Here is an 18419-nt window from a genome sequence, read left to right as displayed (position 1 = left end):
TTGCATGTTTACCACAGAAATTACACGTTTGACTTTTAATAGCATTTCACATTAGAATCATTTGCCTGATGCTTTTATCCAAAGTGACTTAAAAAAGAGGACAATAGAATATTCAGTGTGACAAACAAACAACAATATGTATATACTGTACAAGATATTAGCCAACGTGGTTTAAAGTTGTCAAACTAAACTAAGTTTTTATAATAGACATGCATAATTGACTGCTTGATTATGTTTAATAACATCCAAAGGCATTTAAAAAGCACTGTGTGTAGCATGTAATATGTACCGGAGCTTTTTTCAAAGAACTGGGAGATTAAAGAGTCAGAACCCAGACAGGCTTCCCATAACACACTCCCTAAAGCCTGCACTCTGATTGGCTGACATTCCAGAGGAATTCAGCTCTCCAAAGGGGGCTCGTTTCCCCAAAAGGTGGTGGTGCAGAAAGAGAGAGAGAATGCCATTACTAGGCCCCAAACTGCTCATGAAAATGGAAAAAAGTAACCACTGTCCCTCTTGTTCTTCTTTTTCCCCCCGCTTTCATTCTCCTTTCTTTCCAAGTGTGGGAGGGTCGGCTCACCACACAACATAACAGGCTTTAGCAGCGTGTTAGAATTCTTGTGGTAATTTCTACTACCAAGTAGAGGCGAAACAGCGCACAGATGGATGTAACAGGCATGTTTTGTTTGCGTTTCTCAGTAAAGAGCTGAGATTGTGCCGGACACATGCTTGAGTCCTTCAGCTTGTGTGTGTGTCGTCCTTTCTGTTTCTGATTATTCTCCACACAGGACAGCGTGACCTGCTTCGGAAACTGGCCTATTTCGGAGATGTCTCCTGGGGGAAACCAAGGTGAGAAGGAGCTGTTTTTGGGCTTCTGAAAGAGATGATGTAGGGCCTGCTTTCTTTTAAACAGCATGTTGTATGCTTAGGGCTCATGCAGGAAGTGTGGGACTTCTGAGGCTCTGTCCCAAATGGTGCATTAAAGCCCTCTTTTTAAGTCCACACTTTGGTTTTGTAATCTTGCGTAGGCTGTTCAAATCATAAAATGTAGGGCCCTGTGATTTCAGCTGTGTAGAAATGCAGCCAAAATCCAGTTGTGAGTATGTTTTTTTTTTTTAGTAAAACATGGAATTTTATGGAATTTGACAAATCAAAAGTGTCTTTGTATACCTGATTAATTTCATCACGTGGTATAGTGTCTGTAAAAATAGAACTACAAATAAGACAGTTTAAATATGAAGTCTTCATGTTCTTAGTGAATTAATTAGGTGTCATTTGCTACACATACAGTACTCAATGAAATAATCTGCATATTTTATCTGTAACTTTTTATAAATTAACAATTAAACTTTTTATAAAGTTTGCTTAATTCCTTCATGTTGTCCCAACACAAATCGATTGTGTGGAACACAGCATTTTTACTGTGTGATTGTGCGGCCCTATTTTTTTACTGAATAAATACGCATATTTTTTTTACTAAAAAACAAACATTTCTTTCAGAAAAGTATAGAAAAATTCAAATGGAAATATTTTAAATTTTGGGTGATGCGGTGGCACAGTAAGTAGCACGTTCGCCTCGCAGCAAGAAGGTCACTAATTCGAGTCTCGGCCGGGTGGCATTTCTGTGTGGAGTTTGCATGTTCTCCTCGTGTTCGTGTGGATTTCCTTCATGTGCTCTGGTTTCCCACAGAAGTCCAAAGACATGTGGTACAGGTGAATTCTGTATTCTAAAACTGACAGCAGTGTATGAGTGTGTAAATAAGTGTGGGTGTTTCCCAGTGATGGGTTGCAGCCGGAAGGAAAACATATGCCGGATAAGTTGGCGGTTCATTCTTCTGTGGTGACAAACAAAATTTTAAAAACTTTTTTGTGTGCGTGTGGGGAAGCCAAGCAAAAACAAACAAAAAAATTAAATTAGGAAAAAAATAGGGCTACACAACATTGAAAAAAATTACTTCCGCTGCTTGTTCAAACTACTTATTAAAAATGAGTTATTACAAAACAATTATTAAGGTTTTTTTGCACAACGTAATTGTTTTATGCTCAATCTACTTAAATTTGTAAAAAACGATTATGTTATCCTAATCGATTTGTGTGGAACCCAGCATTCATTACAGTGAATCACACTTGTTCACATTGTTGGGACAATATGAAGGAATTAACCTCACAGTAAGAAGCTCTCTGGTTCGAGTGACAGCTGGGTCAGTTGGCATTTCTTGTGGAGTTTGCAGGTCCTCCCAGTGTTGGCGTGTGTTGGCGTGGGTCCTCCGGTTGCTCTGGGTTCCCTCACAGTCCAAAGACATGCGGTGCAGGTGAATTGAATAAAGTAAATTGGCTGTAGTGCATACGTACGTGTGTGCCTGCAAGTGTGTATGGGTGTTTTCTAGTACAGGGTTGCAGCTGAAAGGGCATCCGTATGCCGGAATAGTTGTCGGTTCATTCCGCTGTGGTGACCCGTAATAAATAAGAGACTAAGTCAAAAGAAAATTAATGATTTAATGATAGACCTTTAAAAATGACTACTTTTACATTAGTAATATTTCTGCAAAAATGTGCTGAATAAAAGGTCCATTGTTAATATCATAGAGATTTATGGACCAAAGCTAAATTAAATTCCAAAGTAAATTTCAACAAGCATAACAATGTGACTGAACTATTAAGCATGGGACACTTTATAGGGTATCCGTGGGGTCTTAAAAAGCCTTAATGTCTAAAATCTCAAAAGGTAAATTTTAGGCCTTAAAGTCTTAAATGTACTGAAATATTTTGTTGTAGGTCTTAAATATTTTTAACAGGTCTTAATTTACCTTTGTTCATGTACAGCTGCAGAATCTGGCCATTAAAAATACCAATCACCAACAATCCCAATGTCAATAAACATTTTATTTAAAAATAGCATTTATTTACTTTCCTTACAGTAACATTTGTTTAAAAGTTCTCGATGTATTTACTGCTGAGGATACTGACCTGAAGGATATTTTTATTATTATTAAATTATTATTATTATTATTGTACTAATAAATGTATTAAACTATAATATTTTTTATAGGGCAAGTGAAAATCTTTTCCAGCTTGGATGTTCTAAAAAATCCTTAGCATTATCCCAGCACAAGTCTAAAATTTTACTCATAATGGTCTTAAATTGTCTTAAAAATTCTTAAAGTTAACTTAGTGAAACCTGCTTTAGATCAAACTAGTCCTACACTTGATTACTGCTTACTGCCTTAATGGTTTTTGTTTTAAATTGACTTTTCTAGTCTTCTCAACTTACATCAATCAATTTCACTAAAATATCAAGTTAAACTTTGTAAACAATATAGTTGAAACCTGATTAACATATTAAAATTAGTTAAATTGACAAAAATATTTGTTGTTCTAATTTTTATTTTATTTTTTTGTCAGAAAAGCAAAGCAATGATTTGTGGTATTTGTTTAGTTGTAATTGCTGAAAAGAAAAGAAAATCATTAATGCCTTATTTAACCGAAATTACTATCCAGCAGTCAGTTTAACATACCATTATACTCGTAACAATAATCCATCTTACGCAGTTACATTCCTGCACTTTGAAATGTGCCACAGAAAAAGCATTAAACGGCCTATAAACTGGTATGGAAACATGGGAATTGCTTTTAGCCCAGCAAAACTCTGAATCTGAGGGTGTATATTAGCTCTGTCAGCAATTAGCTTTTTATGATGCAGGCCGGGCTGTTTTAACATTGTCTAATGAACAAATGGATCCTGTTGCTATTCTGTTTTCCATTTTTCCACCTCGCTCACTCACTCTGTCCATACTTTTTATCTCCCTTGTGAAAACCCTCCCCTTTTTTGTCAGGATGTTGTTTTACTACAAAGTAATAGTATTCCAGGCCCGACTAAAAAAGCTGTGGCGCTTCAGAGATGGTTGATATAGTGCCTCTATTGATCCTGTATCCTGGCAACTTCTGACAACAGCTGAGCAAAGGACAGCACTCCGAAATCACAGACAAGACTTTTCTTGTGCAAAGTTAAATATAGGCCTGCCTTGGCCAATGCATTTAGAGAGATTTTGTCCTGTGCATCGCGCAGATCTTGTATATTGGGAGAGTTGGTATTATAATGCAGCTGCTGAAATCCAAGCTGTTTTTTTTTTTGTGTAATGTAAAATATTGCCTAATAACTATCTTACTTAAAGATACTTTATTTAGGTTTTTGACTCTTTTAAAGCCTAAAATACCATAATATGTTTGCAGATATTTAAGAAAAATGCTAAGTGAACATTCTTGTTTATCTAAAAAAAACAACAACAAAAAAACAATGCTGAAGTCAGATATTCTACTTTGAAAATGTCTGTTACATGTCGGAACACTGTCTTTATTTTTGTTATATTAACCTGCCCACTGCCAGTTTAGCCAATTATATGTCAGCACCCCAGGTTGCCTTGTTGGAAAACAGTGCATTTCATTCATTCATTCATTCATTCATTCATTCATTCATTTAGAAAGGTTTTCAAAGCATGCTTCCATGACCGAAAAAAGACGCAGATACAACATGAGGTTATTAATTAGCAAATAATATAAATATTACGAATGTAAACATTAGATGGGCAAGTTCCATTGTAAACCCGTGTCCTAACAACGTGCTATATGATGAGATTTGCTGTGATAAGCAATGTGGCTGTTTGCACTAGAAAAAACATGACAGAAATTTAAATGCCACCTTTAAGAAGCACAGAATATGCACTCACTTACAAAATGGTAAGGTTTATAATTTAATAATACATATTAATTTACTGGTATGGCAATAAATGTCATGTAAAATGGCATTCAAACTCACATTGTTAGCATTTAACACTGAATAAAACACATGAGGTGTACCTGAGGTGATTATTGTCAGTTTTCTGTTGTTCAGCTGCAAGAAATAGATTGCATTCCTAAAATATAAATTCGATTAGTTGCTTAGAACAAACACTCCTTTTAATAAGGAGAATGTTCCTTCTATCATGTGTAGTTGTTTTTATATAGAACACGATTTGACTCAGCCTTTAGGCTCGATCGTCAGACTCACTCTTATTGGTCCTCAATCTGGCAACCTGCACTTGCGTTTGTTTTGATAAAGGAATGCAATACCTAGTTCAACCATTGGTTATCATACTTACATACTGTACGTTTAAACATGTAGAGCAGTCCAAAGAAATGTGGTATAGGCAAATTGGATTAACTAAAAATTGGCCGTAGTGTATGAGTGCATGTGGGAATGAGAAAGTGGGGTGTTTCCCAGTTGAGTCTGGAAGGGCATCCGCTGTGTGAAACATATGCTGGAATTGTTGTCGATTCATTCTTCTGTGGCGACTCCTGATAAATAAAGGACTAAGCCTTGGGAAAATGAATGAATAAATGTAGAGCCATAAATTTTGATTTGAGACTATAGTGACTGTATGAAATGTAGTACTGCCAGTTCAGCATTACACTACCTGCATTTTATTTTACTTTATTCATTTATTTATATAAAAAAATGTATCTGTAATTATTTTACGCTAATTCATTTTTGCTGTGTTTAAACAATCACTATAATCATTCCAGGTTGTACTTTAAATTAAAGCAGTCTATTAAATATGAAAATTTACAAGAATTGACATGTATTTGTAAAATTTAAAATGAAATATTAAATTATATTATATTATATTATATTATATTATATTATATTATATTATATTATATTATATTATATTATATTATATTATATTATATTTCAAATGTTTTATTTATTATCTTTTAATAAGTAATGCTGTTCAACAGAGAGATTTTTTCAGCACATTTGTAAAAATTATAGTTTTAAGAACTAATTTATTTTGTCATAATGACAGTATGTTGCTAGTTATTTTTTAAGATATATATATGCAGATATGCAGCTTGAAGTGCAATTTCATCACTTAATAAATTTACAGGGTAATTAGGCAAGGCATTGGACTACTGTGGTTTGTAGCCAATTTGAGAAAAAAAATGTATATGTATACTATTTATTATATCTACTATATTTCTTGGGGTGATAATATTGACCTTAGAAATATTTTAAAAATTAATTTTTTTTATTCCAGTCAAACTAAAATACTCAATTGCTCCATTAAGTATTGCTTGGGAAATATCTGAAAAATAATGAAAATGCAGAGAGCTAATCTTCTTTTTTTTTTTTCAATTGTGTATTTTGTGTAATATATTAATGTATATAATATTTTATATACATTTTGTTTTTATACAGATTTTGTTTTACCTCTGTTAGTTATTATTTAATTTATTAGCAACTAACAACTTTTAAAAATATCAGTTATAAACAATGGGAATTTAAATTGTATTTTAATATGTTTTGTAATATTTCATTTACATAAAATTCACATAAATTGAATTGTTAAATGTTTCAGTTTCTTTATATATGTTTTATACCCAATTTTAGTAGGGTTAGTCAACTTTGTAATTATGATGAACCTGAATGCAACTTGTATTCAGCATTTGTATCTCAGTTCTTCAGTAGTGAGTCTGCTCTGTTTATTGCGGGGGTTTAATGCAGAGCCTAGCAGGGACAGGGCAGACGCTGGAACAAGCAGGTGTTTGGCATATTTTATCCGTGGCTCTTTGATGGCATGGAGTCCATTGTGCTAGACACTCATTAACATACCAAAGCAAAAGAGAAAAAAGCCAAAGTCCAATTAATTATCTGAGCAATGCAGGCGAAAGGTGCTGTGGGATGCATATCGGCAGCTGAGCACAGATATTTGAAAATATTGTGATGGCTGAATTGCTTTTTGCTCTTCTGAACAAACTTGCAACCTCATCGAATATCCAGGGGTTATAAATACCTCGCATGGCCCATTTTATAGATCATATTTTAGAGTGCTCATGTTCAGCATAACCTGCCCTTAGTTGCTCGAGGGACAAGACCCCTGTAGACAGAAGTGGACCACTTATGCACCGCTTTGAAGTATTTCCTGTTTGAAGTAACATTACACCTGATCTTGTAATAACATGGAAAGTGTGTGTGTGTTCACTGTGTGACGATTGGCCCTACGGTTTAAGATTAGACTGAAGGATAGTAGACGGCATGCCAGAAAGGGCTGGGATTCTTGAGGAGTCTATTCTGCTCTAGTCTAGACAATATTAAATTTAGTACTCAGGGTTATACGATAGTCCATGTGCAAAACTAACAGTTGTGTCTTCATTTTGGTAAGCAGGAACTAGTCATCAGTAAAAAAAAAAAAAAAAAAAGGCAGTAAGTGATGATAAACAAACAAAAACTGTAAAAATGCTACAGTAAAAATCTGTTACAGATTTTACCAAAACAAAGACTGAAGTTCCAGCACGTAGCGCACATTTGTCAAAGCAGAATATGTGACTTCAGCATTCTTTCAGATAAACAAGAATGTTCACTTGGCATGTTTCCTTAATATCTGCAAACATATTATGGTATTTTTATGCTTTAGAAGAGTCAAAAACCTACCTACAGCACCTTTAATACTCCCAAACAATATTGAAACATGGTCATTTATTTTAAATTTAGAATTGTTCCATAATTTTTAATATATAGCATTTACTTTTTTTAGCAGTTTTTATGCTGTATATGTATGTACTTGTTGATTAGTGTCTTTTAGGGAGGCATCTCATTTTGATCACTTTTAGGGTTATTTTGATTAAAATAACTAAATATTTTGATGAGTGTTTTTGCTGGTTTCAGCCTGTCATGGATGAAAAGTATCACAAAAACAACCAGTACTGTAGGTGGTGAAAAGTCTTTATCTTAATGAGTGATTTGTTAAATTGTCCATTGATTGATTTATTAACTGACTAATTTATATTCTTGAATCTAAATTCTAATCTAGATTCTTGAGAATGGATGATTAAATCACTGGTTAAAATTATTCACACAAACATAGAGTATTCAGGAACACAATAACGCAGATGATTTGCTTCAGCATTGTTTATCAATTTCCTTGATGTAGAAAACAACAATAACAAAATTAAGCAATCAATACTTAATATTTCTCAATGTTAAAATCTTATTGAATTTTGAAAAACTAATATCACAATTGCTTCTACTGCACTCTTGCTTATATTACATAAATATATACAAAAATAAAACAATACAGGGTGATTTTTGGATTTTTAAGAGACTGTTATTCTAATTGGCTTCATCAGGCAGTGAATAGTTAAAATTATTAGTAAGTATTCAAGTTAGGGTGACCTTAACTATTGTGAATTTGGTTTTAATGCAATAATGTGCACCTTTTGTAAAGCTGCTTTGAACAATAGTGGCCTATATACGCATCTAGTGTTTTTATGGTAAACTTCCAGCGAAAGGTTAAAGTTACTATTTTCAATTTTGTAAGGTTCCTTTTACAGCATCGACGTTGTAATATTATTACATGTGTTAAATAAACTTAACCATTAATTTAGCTATTCAAGCTTAAAACGAGATGAAAGACCGTCAGTAGCAACAGGCAAATGCAGAAACTCTATTGAAAATACTGGGGTAAAGAAAATTTTCATATTTTAAAGACTTAGGGCCCTATCATACACCCGGTGCAATATGGTGCAAGGCATGACGCTATAGTTGTTTGCTAGTTTCAGTTTGGCGCAAGAGTCGTTTTGACATTTTGCGGCTCGCTGTTTAAATAGCAAATGCATTTGCGCTCATATGTGCGCCCATGGGCGTTCTGGTCTAAAAAAGGAGGCGTGTTGAGGCGCATTGCTGGTGCATTACTAGTTTCAGAAACTATGATAGCCTGTTCAATAGATCAGAACAAAGCTAGTCTAGCAAGTCATTTATTCGTTTGCTGGAAATTATAACTGAATTTAGAAATAGTTTTGAAACAAATCTTTGCACTTAACAAACAAAGCTAATTATTAATAGGCTAATGGATCTCTGTGCATGCAACATGTTTCCCTATCCATGAGAGTGAAAGCGAAAGTAAACAATGAGGAGGCTCATCTCTTATTCTCGCACTGCAGATGGTCTGTTTAACTGTTTTCTTGCTAGTGAAACGCTCAGTTTTTCCACTTACAAATTCGTCATGTAAATAGCAAATGCTCTATTGTGCAATGCAACTGACTCTTAACGGGAATGGGAGATGAGACTCTGATTGGTTTATTCTCAAAACACACCTATAACTCATTACGAAAATAAGCTCAGCCCTTTTAGCCCATACACCTTGGCGCAAAGCCGTTTTTTTCCCGTCTTTAAATTAGCAAAAGTGGATTTCGACACACCCTTATTGCTTTTGCGCCCTGTGCTATGCACTTTGCGCATGGATTGTCAAAATAGAGCCCAAGGTGGAGAAAAATGCAATTTAATTCAGTGCTTCTTGTCTTGTCTGAGACCTATTTATATCAAATATCAATCAGGAAGTGAAGATCACTGATTTTTCAAGATATCAGATCTTGAATATGGTGATTTTTTTTAATATATGACCGTTCATCACGCTTGGTCTGGCTGATTGAAAATTAAAAGTCCTTGTGCATATACTTCATTATTGTGAAAAGGCGCTATACAAATAAACTTTAATCGAAATGAATTTAATTGAATGCTCAAGCTTGACTTTTTTATGGTTTTTGCAAAGTGAGTGATGCATAGTTTATGATATAATTATGATATTATCATAGAATGTAAATATTACACATCCCAGACCTCACATTACTTTTACAGCTTTGGTGGCAGTGCTATTTCATGCTTTACTTTTAAAGTAGGTTGATGTTGGATGAATTTGAATAATGGTGCTGTCACAATACTTGAACAACAAAAATTATCCACTGTTTATTGCCAGTATTAAAAAGTTATGAAACACTGCTCGAACAAAAGTCACTTTTAAACAAGCAGTTTTCTCTTGGTCAGCATTTGTTGGTCAGATGCTATTGGCATGACTGAAAAACACAGAGCAATAGTAAATGTGGCTAAACTTTTTTTAATGAATTATATTATTATTACAAATTTGAACCGAAACAGGACAGAGGGTGTGTAATCTTGGCTGGAAAAACAAAGAAATCTTTTAAATCATAAAAAAGTCACCAAAAAGCTACCATGTAAAAGTAAGTGTGAAGTAATGATTTAAAAACACTCTGTGATTCTGGATTCTGAATAATTCAGTTTTTATTTTACCATACCTTTTAAGGTTTTAAACTAAGTCAAACGCTAGAAACAAGTGGGTGGTCTATTGGAATACATTCCACGCTTTCAGTTGTGTGGGTGTTTGAGATGAAGATTGCCTTTAGATCATCCGTACAAAATTGCAGTCGCAAGACAGAAATCTTGATTATCACCGGGGATAAAACCCTTTGAGAACATCTGTCTTGCAAATGATTAAGGTCTCCAGAACATGCAAAATAAACTAGATTGAAATTGGGTCAAAGCAGAAATATGCTACATGTGAAATCCCACAAGTTCAACACGCTGTTGCTGGAATTGAACCCAAAAGTAAATCACCACAAGGGCTAACAAATCAGAACAACATGTTGCTGGCCTTTTCTTCAGCAGACATTAGTTTAGTTCTGTTGTTCTTCACCGTAATTGAGATAATTGCAAAAAATGAAGGAAACATTTTTTCCAGCTTGGGGAAAAATCATTTTGGCCGTCATTGTAGTGAACTTGAGATTAGTTCGAGTCTTAATGCATTTCTCAAATCAGTTCCAGAATCTGATCTGCTTCATGCACTCGAAGGGGTAGAAATTATCCAGCTGTTTTTCTGTTTCTTGAAGAGTTACTTTATTCGTCAATGATAATTCTATTATTATTTCTGTCACTAAAGCAGTGTGACACGCTTGGATTATCTTATTGGCTTTCCATTATGCAATAAATACAGCGTTTGCATGGACCATTTCATTTTTTTTGTAGTGCATTTTATGTTATTTTAGCATTGGGCTGAACAATATATAATTTAGTCATCGATATTGCAATCTGTGCATCCGCAATAGTACATCACAGAATTAGATTATTAATTAAAGATTAAATGATAAATGTATTATTAAATATTACTATATTTAAATTATTCATACAATAATGTTATTTTACATTTGATTGTTAAATTTCAGTACTTGAATACTGTTAGACAAATATACTGTATCCCAAACTTTCTAACCGCAACCCCCAAAATAACAATGCCAGTGACTCCAGACTCCCAATATTCTCACACAACAGTGCATACACACTAATAGGCCCAAGTCTATTTTTAATCATTTTTTTTGGCAACACTTTATAATAACTACACACTTTGAATCAATTACTAAGCATTAGCATCTAGGGAATTCATTTTTTGTAAAGCATTACTTCTACAATAATAAACGTTAGTAAGCAGTTTATAACTGCAGCTACAAATACTGTATTTGTGACTTATAACCACCTATATAATGTGCTTAATAATTGTATTTTCATACTTCGCTAATGATTTATTTTTCATTACTAAATTAAGTATCGCATTATTTACAAACCATTTGTATTTAAGGGTAGTTAAGGGTTTTTAGGATCATTCAGGATGAGTTAGTAAATGATTAATACTATATTGAAATCAACATTTATATATCTTATTATTCAGGCATATACTAATAGTTAACTTACATGTTAATAAATGCTTTATTAACTCAACTTCATGCATTTTTGTGACCTAATCTAAAATGAGGACTATTAATGCTTTATAAATCCCATATAAATGACAATTAAAGGCTTGGTATCAAATGAACAACAATCCTTGCAATCTTTTCTAAAAAAGTAAAATTACTGTAAAGTTTAAACATTGCTGAATAACAGGAGTGTCAAAATACAACATAAAACTGGTTAAAACAACAACAACAATATAATAATTTAACAATATAATAAGATGCAATGTTTAAACTCTACAGTGATTTTATTTTAGATAAGGTTGCAAAGATTTATTTATTCATTTGAAGTTTCATTTGTGTATCTTTAAATTAATAGGAATGAATTATGTCAATTTTCCTGTTTAGAATTTAACTGAGCCTTTATTTTTCATTTATAAAGGATTTATAAAGCATAAATAGTCCTCACTTTGGATAAGGTCACAAAACTGGATAAAGTTGAGTGAATAAAACATTTATTAATGCTTACAAATATTTATTAATGTAGAGTTAATGCTTAACAGATTATGCATTCACTATTTCATTTCATTTATATATATATATATATATATATATATATATATATATATATATATATATATATATATATATATATATATATATATATATATATATATATATATTGCAGCAAAATAAAATATCACAATATCGAGCAACTAACCAAAATAAACAATGAAAGAATCATCTTTTGATTCAATAACGGTAGGAATGTGTTTATCAGTTCTTCTATCGCGCACAAGGGCTTCTATCAAAATTGCATTGTCATTCCAAGGATTGAGTAATTCCTGTAGATAAATGAACTGCAGATATTTGACTCTAGTCCAAATAAACAGGGATGGAACGTGTGAAACCCCTCTGGCTGTTTCTGCCGGTTTCTGGTGTCGCTTTAAACTGCTGCTCTTTAGTCTGGGAAGAGATTCATGAGCTTGTTGACTTGTGCTTCAGGAAATGCGGCGTGACTGCCTAGGATTCAGAGAGCTTGATGTTAATAGTGTCTGGTGACCAAAAAGGGCCTCTCGCCTTCTACGGGACCTCCAGATGTTGAGAACAAGCAGCAAATACCCCAAGAGCATCAGTAAAACTATAGGCCACATGCAGCTCGGTGACTGACGTCTTGTCTGAGATTATGAGGCAAGTTGAATGCATTAGAGTGGTATGTTAATACCCTATAAGCTTTGTTTGATGCTTGGATGTTTGTTGTAAAGCATAAAATTAGTGGTGTGTATTTTGGTAAATAAGGAGTCAAACTTTCCAGTGTGTGTGTGTTTTTTTTTTTTTTAGATTACATGAGCACCCATTTATATGGATGAGTTGGTTACTCTTTAATTAATTTATTTTTGTACACTTCTAACAATCCAGTTCATATCCATTGATGCCAATCTGTGACTATACAGTATGTAAACATGATTAGTGGCCATTAGTTGACTGAAAGGATAATGAGCCGATCCCAGTTTAATTTGGAAGCATTGACTTAAACGTTTTACCTGTGTTTTACCATATTTGCCATCATATTCACCCTTAAGGAGCTTCATGAATCAAAGTTTAGACAAATGCTTTTGACAGTATATTAGATTTCATCTGCTGTTGTACAGTGTTTGTTTTATTTAAGGGAACAAGTTAACACTGTTCGAATTGCTTTTCAAAATTTTGTCATGGGGCCCGGTAGCTCAGTAATAGCAACGTTGACTATCTGCAAGAAGGTCACTGGACAGAGTACCGGTTGGACCAGTTGGCATTTCTGTGTGGGTGTTTGCATGTTCTCACCGTGTTTGCGTGGTTTGCCTCCGGGAGCTTTAGGTATAGGTAAATTAAATAAACTAAATTGACCATAGTGTATGAGTGTACTGTATTTGTGTGAATGAGAGACTGTATGGGTGTTTTGTAGTACCGGGTTGCGGCTGGAAGGGCATCCGCTTTGTAAAAACACTTGCTGGAATAGTGTTTTGTTTATTCCGCTGTGAGGACCCCTGATAAATAAGGAACTAAGGTAAAGAAAAATGAATGAATGCATTTGGTCAAAGCAAAGTATGTTCAGCTAATTGGGTTTACCAATCAAGATGTAATATAGGTAATATCAGCCAAAACCATTGTAAAATTGTACTAAATTGTACCACATTGTAAAAAAAAAAAAAAAAATCTAAGGGCAGATGGAGGAAATTTGGCCATAGTCTGGGGTTACTCCCCTACTCTTTATGATAAGTGCCATGGTATTTTTAATGACCAAAAACAGGTCCTCGGTTTAACATCTCATTCGAAAGACGGCACCCATTGACAGTTAGTGTCCTTTTCCCTTTACAGGGGCATTGGGACTCACACAGACTGCTGGTTGAGCGCCTCCTGCTGGCCTCTCTAACACCACTTACAACAGCAACCTAGTTTTCCCATGCGGTCGCACATCCAGGTACTGACCAGGCTCACGGCTGTTTCACACCTCAAGCGTCAGCAGCGCATGAGCAGCGCATGTTTTTTCGGCGTCCATGTTAACAGTTTAGAGCTTTCATACCGCACGCAGCAGCAGCGCATCAGCGCGAGGCGTGTACTTCGCTGAAGCAGCAGTGCAGCGATAGTTTCGGCACTGGGTCTATTTTTGCCGCGCTGCTCACGCTCAATTAAAGTGACAGTGCATTGATAATGACCAAAACACAATGAATAACAGTAAAAAGTAGCTATTTTACCCAATAAATGCGTTAATAATGTCAACGGATTTATATATAGTCAATCAAATTAACTTAAATGATTAAAAACGGCAACAAACATTTATTTAGGCCCATACTACAAAACCAAATGTAAAACAGTTTTAGTATCAATTTTGCTTAAGTTGCACGCTAGTGTTTCAGGAGAGGGGAAATAGAATATTTAGGGGAGTTGTAGTCCATTGTGAAGTGTATTGTGGGTAGTGTAGTTCGACACGCATGCTGGATTATGTGAGCTCGCTGTGTCCTGTGCAGCTCAAGCAAAGGAATAAAGTTTTATTCGGCTTTGTTTGATGTTCACTCAAGTTATTCCTACCGGGAGCTGTTTGCACTATGTACTGACAAGAAAATAAGTAAAAGAAGGGCAGGCATTAATTACTTTTGTCCGTCTCATCCTCTGCATGAGCATGAATTAACTCTGTCGCTAGACATCACTGTAGCGGAGAAAGTAACACTAGTTTGATCATGTATAAATATCATTATAACTATATTGTATAAATATTATTATAACTAGGCCTACAGCAACCTGATAATCAAAAACCAAATGACATGATATCACAGGCGATTGTCTTCTGACTGTAGACACTTCTCATAGAGTTTGAGAAGCATACAGTACTATTTGATCTATAAAATTTGTCAAATAAACATTTGCAGGTTAAAGAAACAGCATTGGAGGAAGTTGCCGCAGGCTTTGGTGCAGATGAAAAGTTTAAAAAGTTTATTTGTTTATAGAGAGACATATTGGGAGCGGTACGCATGCTTTTAGTGCAATTTAAACAAATTGTTAAAATGATTATGTATGTAGGAAAGCAGATAATAACAACAGTTCATTTAGCTAATATATAGCTTAAATTATTTAATTCATTCATTTTCTTTTCGGCTTAGTCCCTTTATTAATGTGCGGTCCCCACACTAAAATGAAACGCCAACTTATCCAGCACATTTTTATGCAGTGAATGCCCTTCCAGCCGCCACCCATCACTTGGGAAACATCCATTCACATACATACCCTAAAGACAATTTAGCCTGCCCAATTCACCTGTACCACATGTCTTTGGACTGTGGGAGAAACCGAAGCACCCGGAGGAAACCCACGCGAACGCGGGGAGAACATGCAAACTTCACACAGAAACGCCAACTGACCCAGCCGAGGCTCGAACCAGCGACTTTCTTGCTGTAAGGCGACAGCACTACCTACTGCAGCGCTGCGTCGCCCAGCTTAAATTAACATTAGACAAATTATTTTTATTTCCTAATTTTATATATTTATTCATTGTTGTGTCATTTATTTTCATTTGTAGAATTATTACTCAAAAACTTATTAATTTATTTTGAAGTCCAAAGAGAGAAATGGACAATTGTTTTTTTTTTTTTTTTTATAATATTTTGTGCTTTATTTGGTTACTGAGCAGCAATAATCAACACTCTAACAGTTTTCTTGTTATTTTCTAAACTATTTAATGCTTTTAATTTAATAAATGCAAAATAATGGTGATAACCGGGAAACCATGATTATTCTTCAGACTATAATCACACAACCAAAATCTATAATTATTGCATTTCCAATTGTTATGCAGTTTAAAACATAACATATAAATTAGTTTGAATGTAGAAAAAGCCTAATTAAACAAATACACTGATTTTGTTTTTTGAAATACAGCATTTTGATATGCTTGTAAAAAACACATTGTAAAATGCAGTGCTGTTGTGTAGTTTCAAAATCCAACATATTCACGTTTTAATGTAGAAAAAGTCAATGTGGGTGTCTTCATGAGCACAAATACAGCATATGGGCTCTTATATGCTGTTGTATCATCAGCTATATTGCAAGTCATATCTCTCCGGTCCCTCGTTTGGAATGTTTTTTATGAACTGGCCCCCATGACAAACTAATTGAATAGCCCTGGTTTACTGATTCTAAACAGTTTACTGTGCATTCTTTGATATGTTTTGCGCAAAAAAAAATGTTATTCATTCATTCATTCAAAATCTTAAATTTTTCCTTTTCAGAATAAACCCCTTTGTTTATTGTTTATATAAATATGAACAACATTTTTTTACAGCACTGTAGTTTAGGCTGTCACTTCCAGCATCTGGTCTTTTTCATGTGGGCATTCTAAAATCTGTTTGTATATTTCCTGCTTTTCTATTGTTCCCATGTTTGTCAGGCTGTGGTGTTGTCAAGTTTCTCTCCAGAGCTGCATAATAACAGCTCATGCTCATATTCTCTTAGAGTTTTTTTAATGATTTTAAAAAACAACAAATAGTTCTCACACAGCCAAACAACCAACCAACAGTACTTATGGAGGGTTTTTTTCTCAGACTCTCAAGTGCAAAGAGCTAAATGTAATTGTCGATTCGTCACTTAAAATATTTCATACCAAACTTGGCATTACCACAATAATTGCGCAATAATTTTAACTCATTTTAAGTTACTTTCTAGGCCATAAACAACAGTCTAGGCCAGTGTGTCCAGAACACTGCTTCTTTGGCAGAGTTTATTCCGTCTAATGTGTTTGTTCTCCTGCTTTTCATTGCTTTATGAATTGATATAATCACTGAAAAATTGTCATTATGGGTGTTCATTGGTCGATGATTTTGGCAGTTGTCTCTTGGAAGCCTTTCTAGCAGAAGCTTGGAGAACAAAACTCCAAATAGCAGCGAAAATGAAGGATCTTTCTGTACTTCCCAAAAACCTAATGTGCCGTTCAGTGAACTCTTTACACTTACAAAGGCTTTTTTGATTCTGTAGACTTTTATCCTGTACTTCAAGTAGCCAGTAGCATTATGAGTGTTTACACAGAATTGCCAAAAGAGCTGTTTGTGCATTGGGTGATCAAATAAAATAGAATTGGTTTCAGAGGCAGAGCTTGTTGTTTCATTTTTGTCTCAGATGTGCATTTTGTGGTGTTGGATTCGAAGTTCCAGTTCCTGTCTACAGCTTGAGGTTTTTCTGATTGTCCTCATTGTGTGGTGGTTGAGTGGGAGCTGTGGTTTGTTCTGGTTTGTTTCATCACATTTCATTTTTCCACTTGTACGTATCTATCTATCCATCCATCAATCCATCCATCCATCCATCCATCCATCCATCCATCCATCCATCCATCCATCCATCCATCCATCCATCCATCTATCATTGTGGAAAAAGATTCTGGTCTGCAAAATCTTCTAAGTCAAAGTTTTCAAAAAATTACAAAGTCTGAGATACCCGAAATCTTTGGGTAAAGCAGTTTATTGTTACAGCATCAGTTACAACAGAGACAGGTCGTTCAGACTTCTGTGTCTTAATACTCAACCCAGATTTACACATTACACACCTCCATCAGCTTCTCCGCTAATGGGATCTTAAATCTCTCAGGTGTCAACCACCAGTAGAATCTCAGGGTCTTTCAGTGGTCTTACCCATGTCCAGTAAAGGTCTTTCCTTCCCGTTTCAAATGTAAAAACAAAGCTCAACAATAATATCTTGTTCACTGTCCAATAAGCTGTCAACTGTAAGTTCAGCTGAAGTTCACGGGGACTCATATTTTTTTAGAAGTCATTACAAATGAGTGTGGGCGCACATGCAGGTGTGCCTTATCATGAGTTACAGAACAGAACGCAGGTGTCCTTATGGCCTTGCTTCCATAAATCTACCCTCATTGTGAAATTAATGCTGCTCTTCTAATTTCTCTTTCATCTCTGACTGCATTTAGGACACATACTTGATAATACTGCCACAGGTATGGGTAATAATGAAATAATAATACTGAAATCACTCAAATAAGCATATAAATGAGAGTAATAAATTCATCAGAAATTCATCAAGACACAATGAATTCCCCAACACTAACTAGCTAACTAACTAACCAACCAACCAACCAACCATCCATCCATCCATCCATCCATCCATCCACCCACCCATTCACCGCCCCCCCCCCATTTACCCACCCAATTGTATTGTATTCTATTGACTTTTTTTGTGTTTTATGTGTATTAATAGTTTACACTTTTTCTCAGTCGCTTTTGTACATTTCTCAGAACAGAATTGAATTTCACAAAAACTACCTGTTTAATCTTCAGATCATTTTGTCATTTCTGCACATCAAATAAGCAGTTTCTCATTCCTATGAACAA

The 18419-nt window shown here is 34.6% G+C and overlaps 1 protein-coding gene across 6 annotated transcripts in view; it reads left to right on the top strand.

Annotated features, from left to right (window-relative positions):
* The window catches only part of dab2ipa (DAB2 interacting protein a), a 212658-nt gene that overhangs the window by 18499 nt on the left and 175740 nt on the right, over positions 1-18419 (top strand). For 2 of the 6 annotated variants that reach the window (XM_073910099.1, XM_068223103.2), the window contains exon 1: positions 612-849. The exons of the other annotated variants lie outside the window; for them this stretch is intronic. In XM_073910099.1, coding sequence (XP_073766200.1) covers positions 828-849 — 22 coding nt within the window. In that variant the 5' untranslated portion in view covers positions 612-827. Of the gene's footprint in view, positions 1-611; positions 850-18419 lie in introns of those variants that run through there. 6 annotated transcript variants of the gene reach the window in all.

This window comes from Danio rerio, chromosome 8 (assembly GCF_049306965.1).
Source record: "Danio rerio strain Tuebingen ecotype United States chromosome 8, GRCz12tu, whole genome shotgun sequence".
Lineage (NCBI taxonomy): Eukaryota > Metazoa > Chordata > Actinopteri > Cypriniformes > Danionidae > Danio > Danio rerio.
This window is presented reverse-complemented; position numbering and strand designations above follow the sequence as displayed.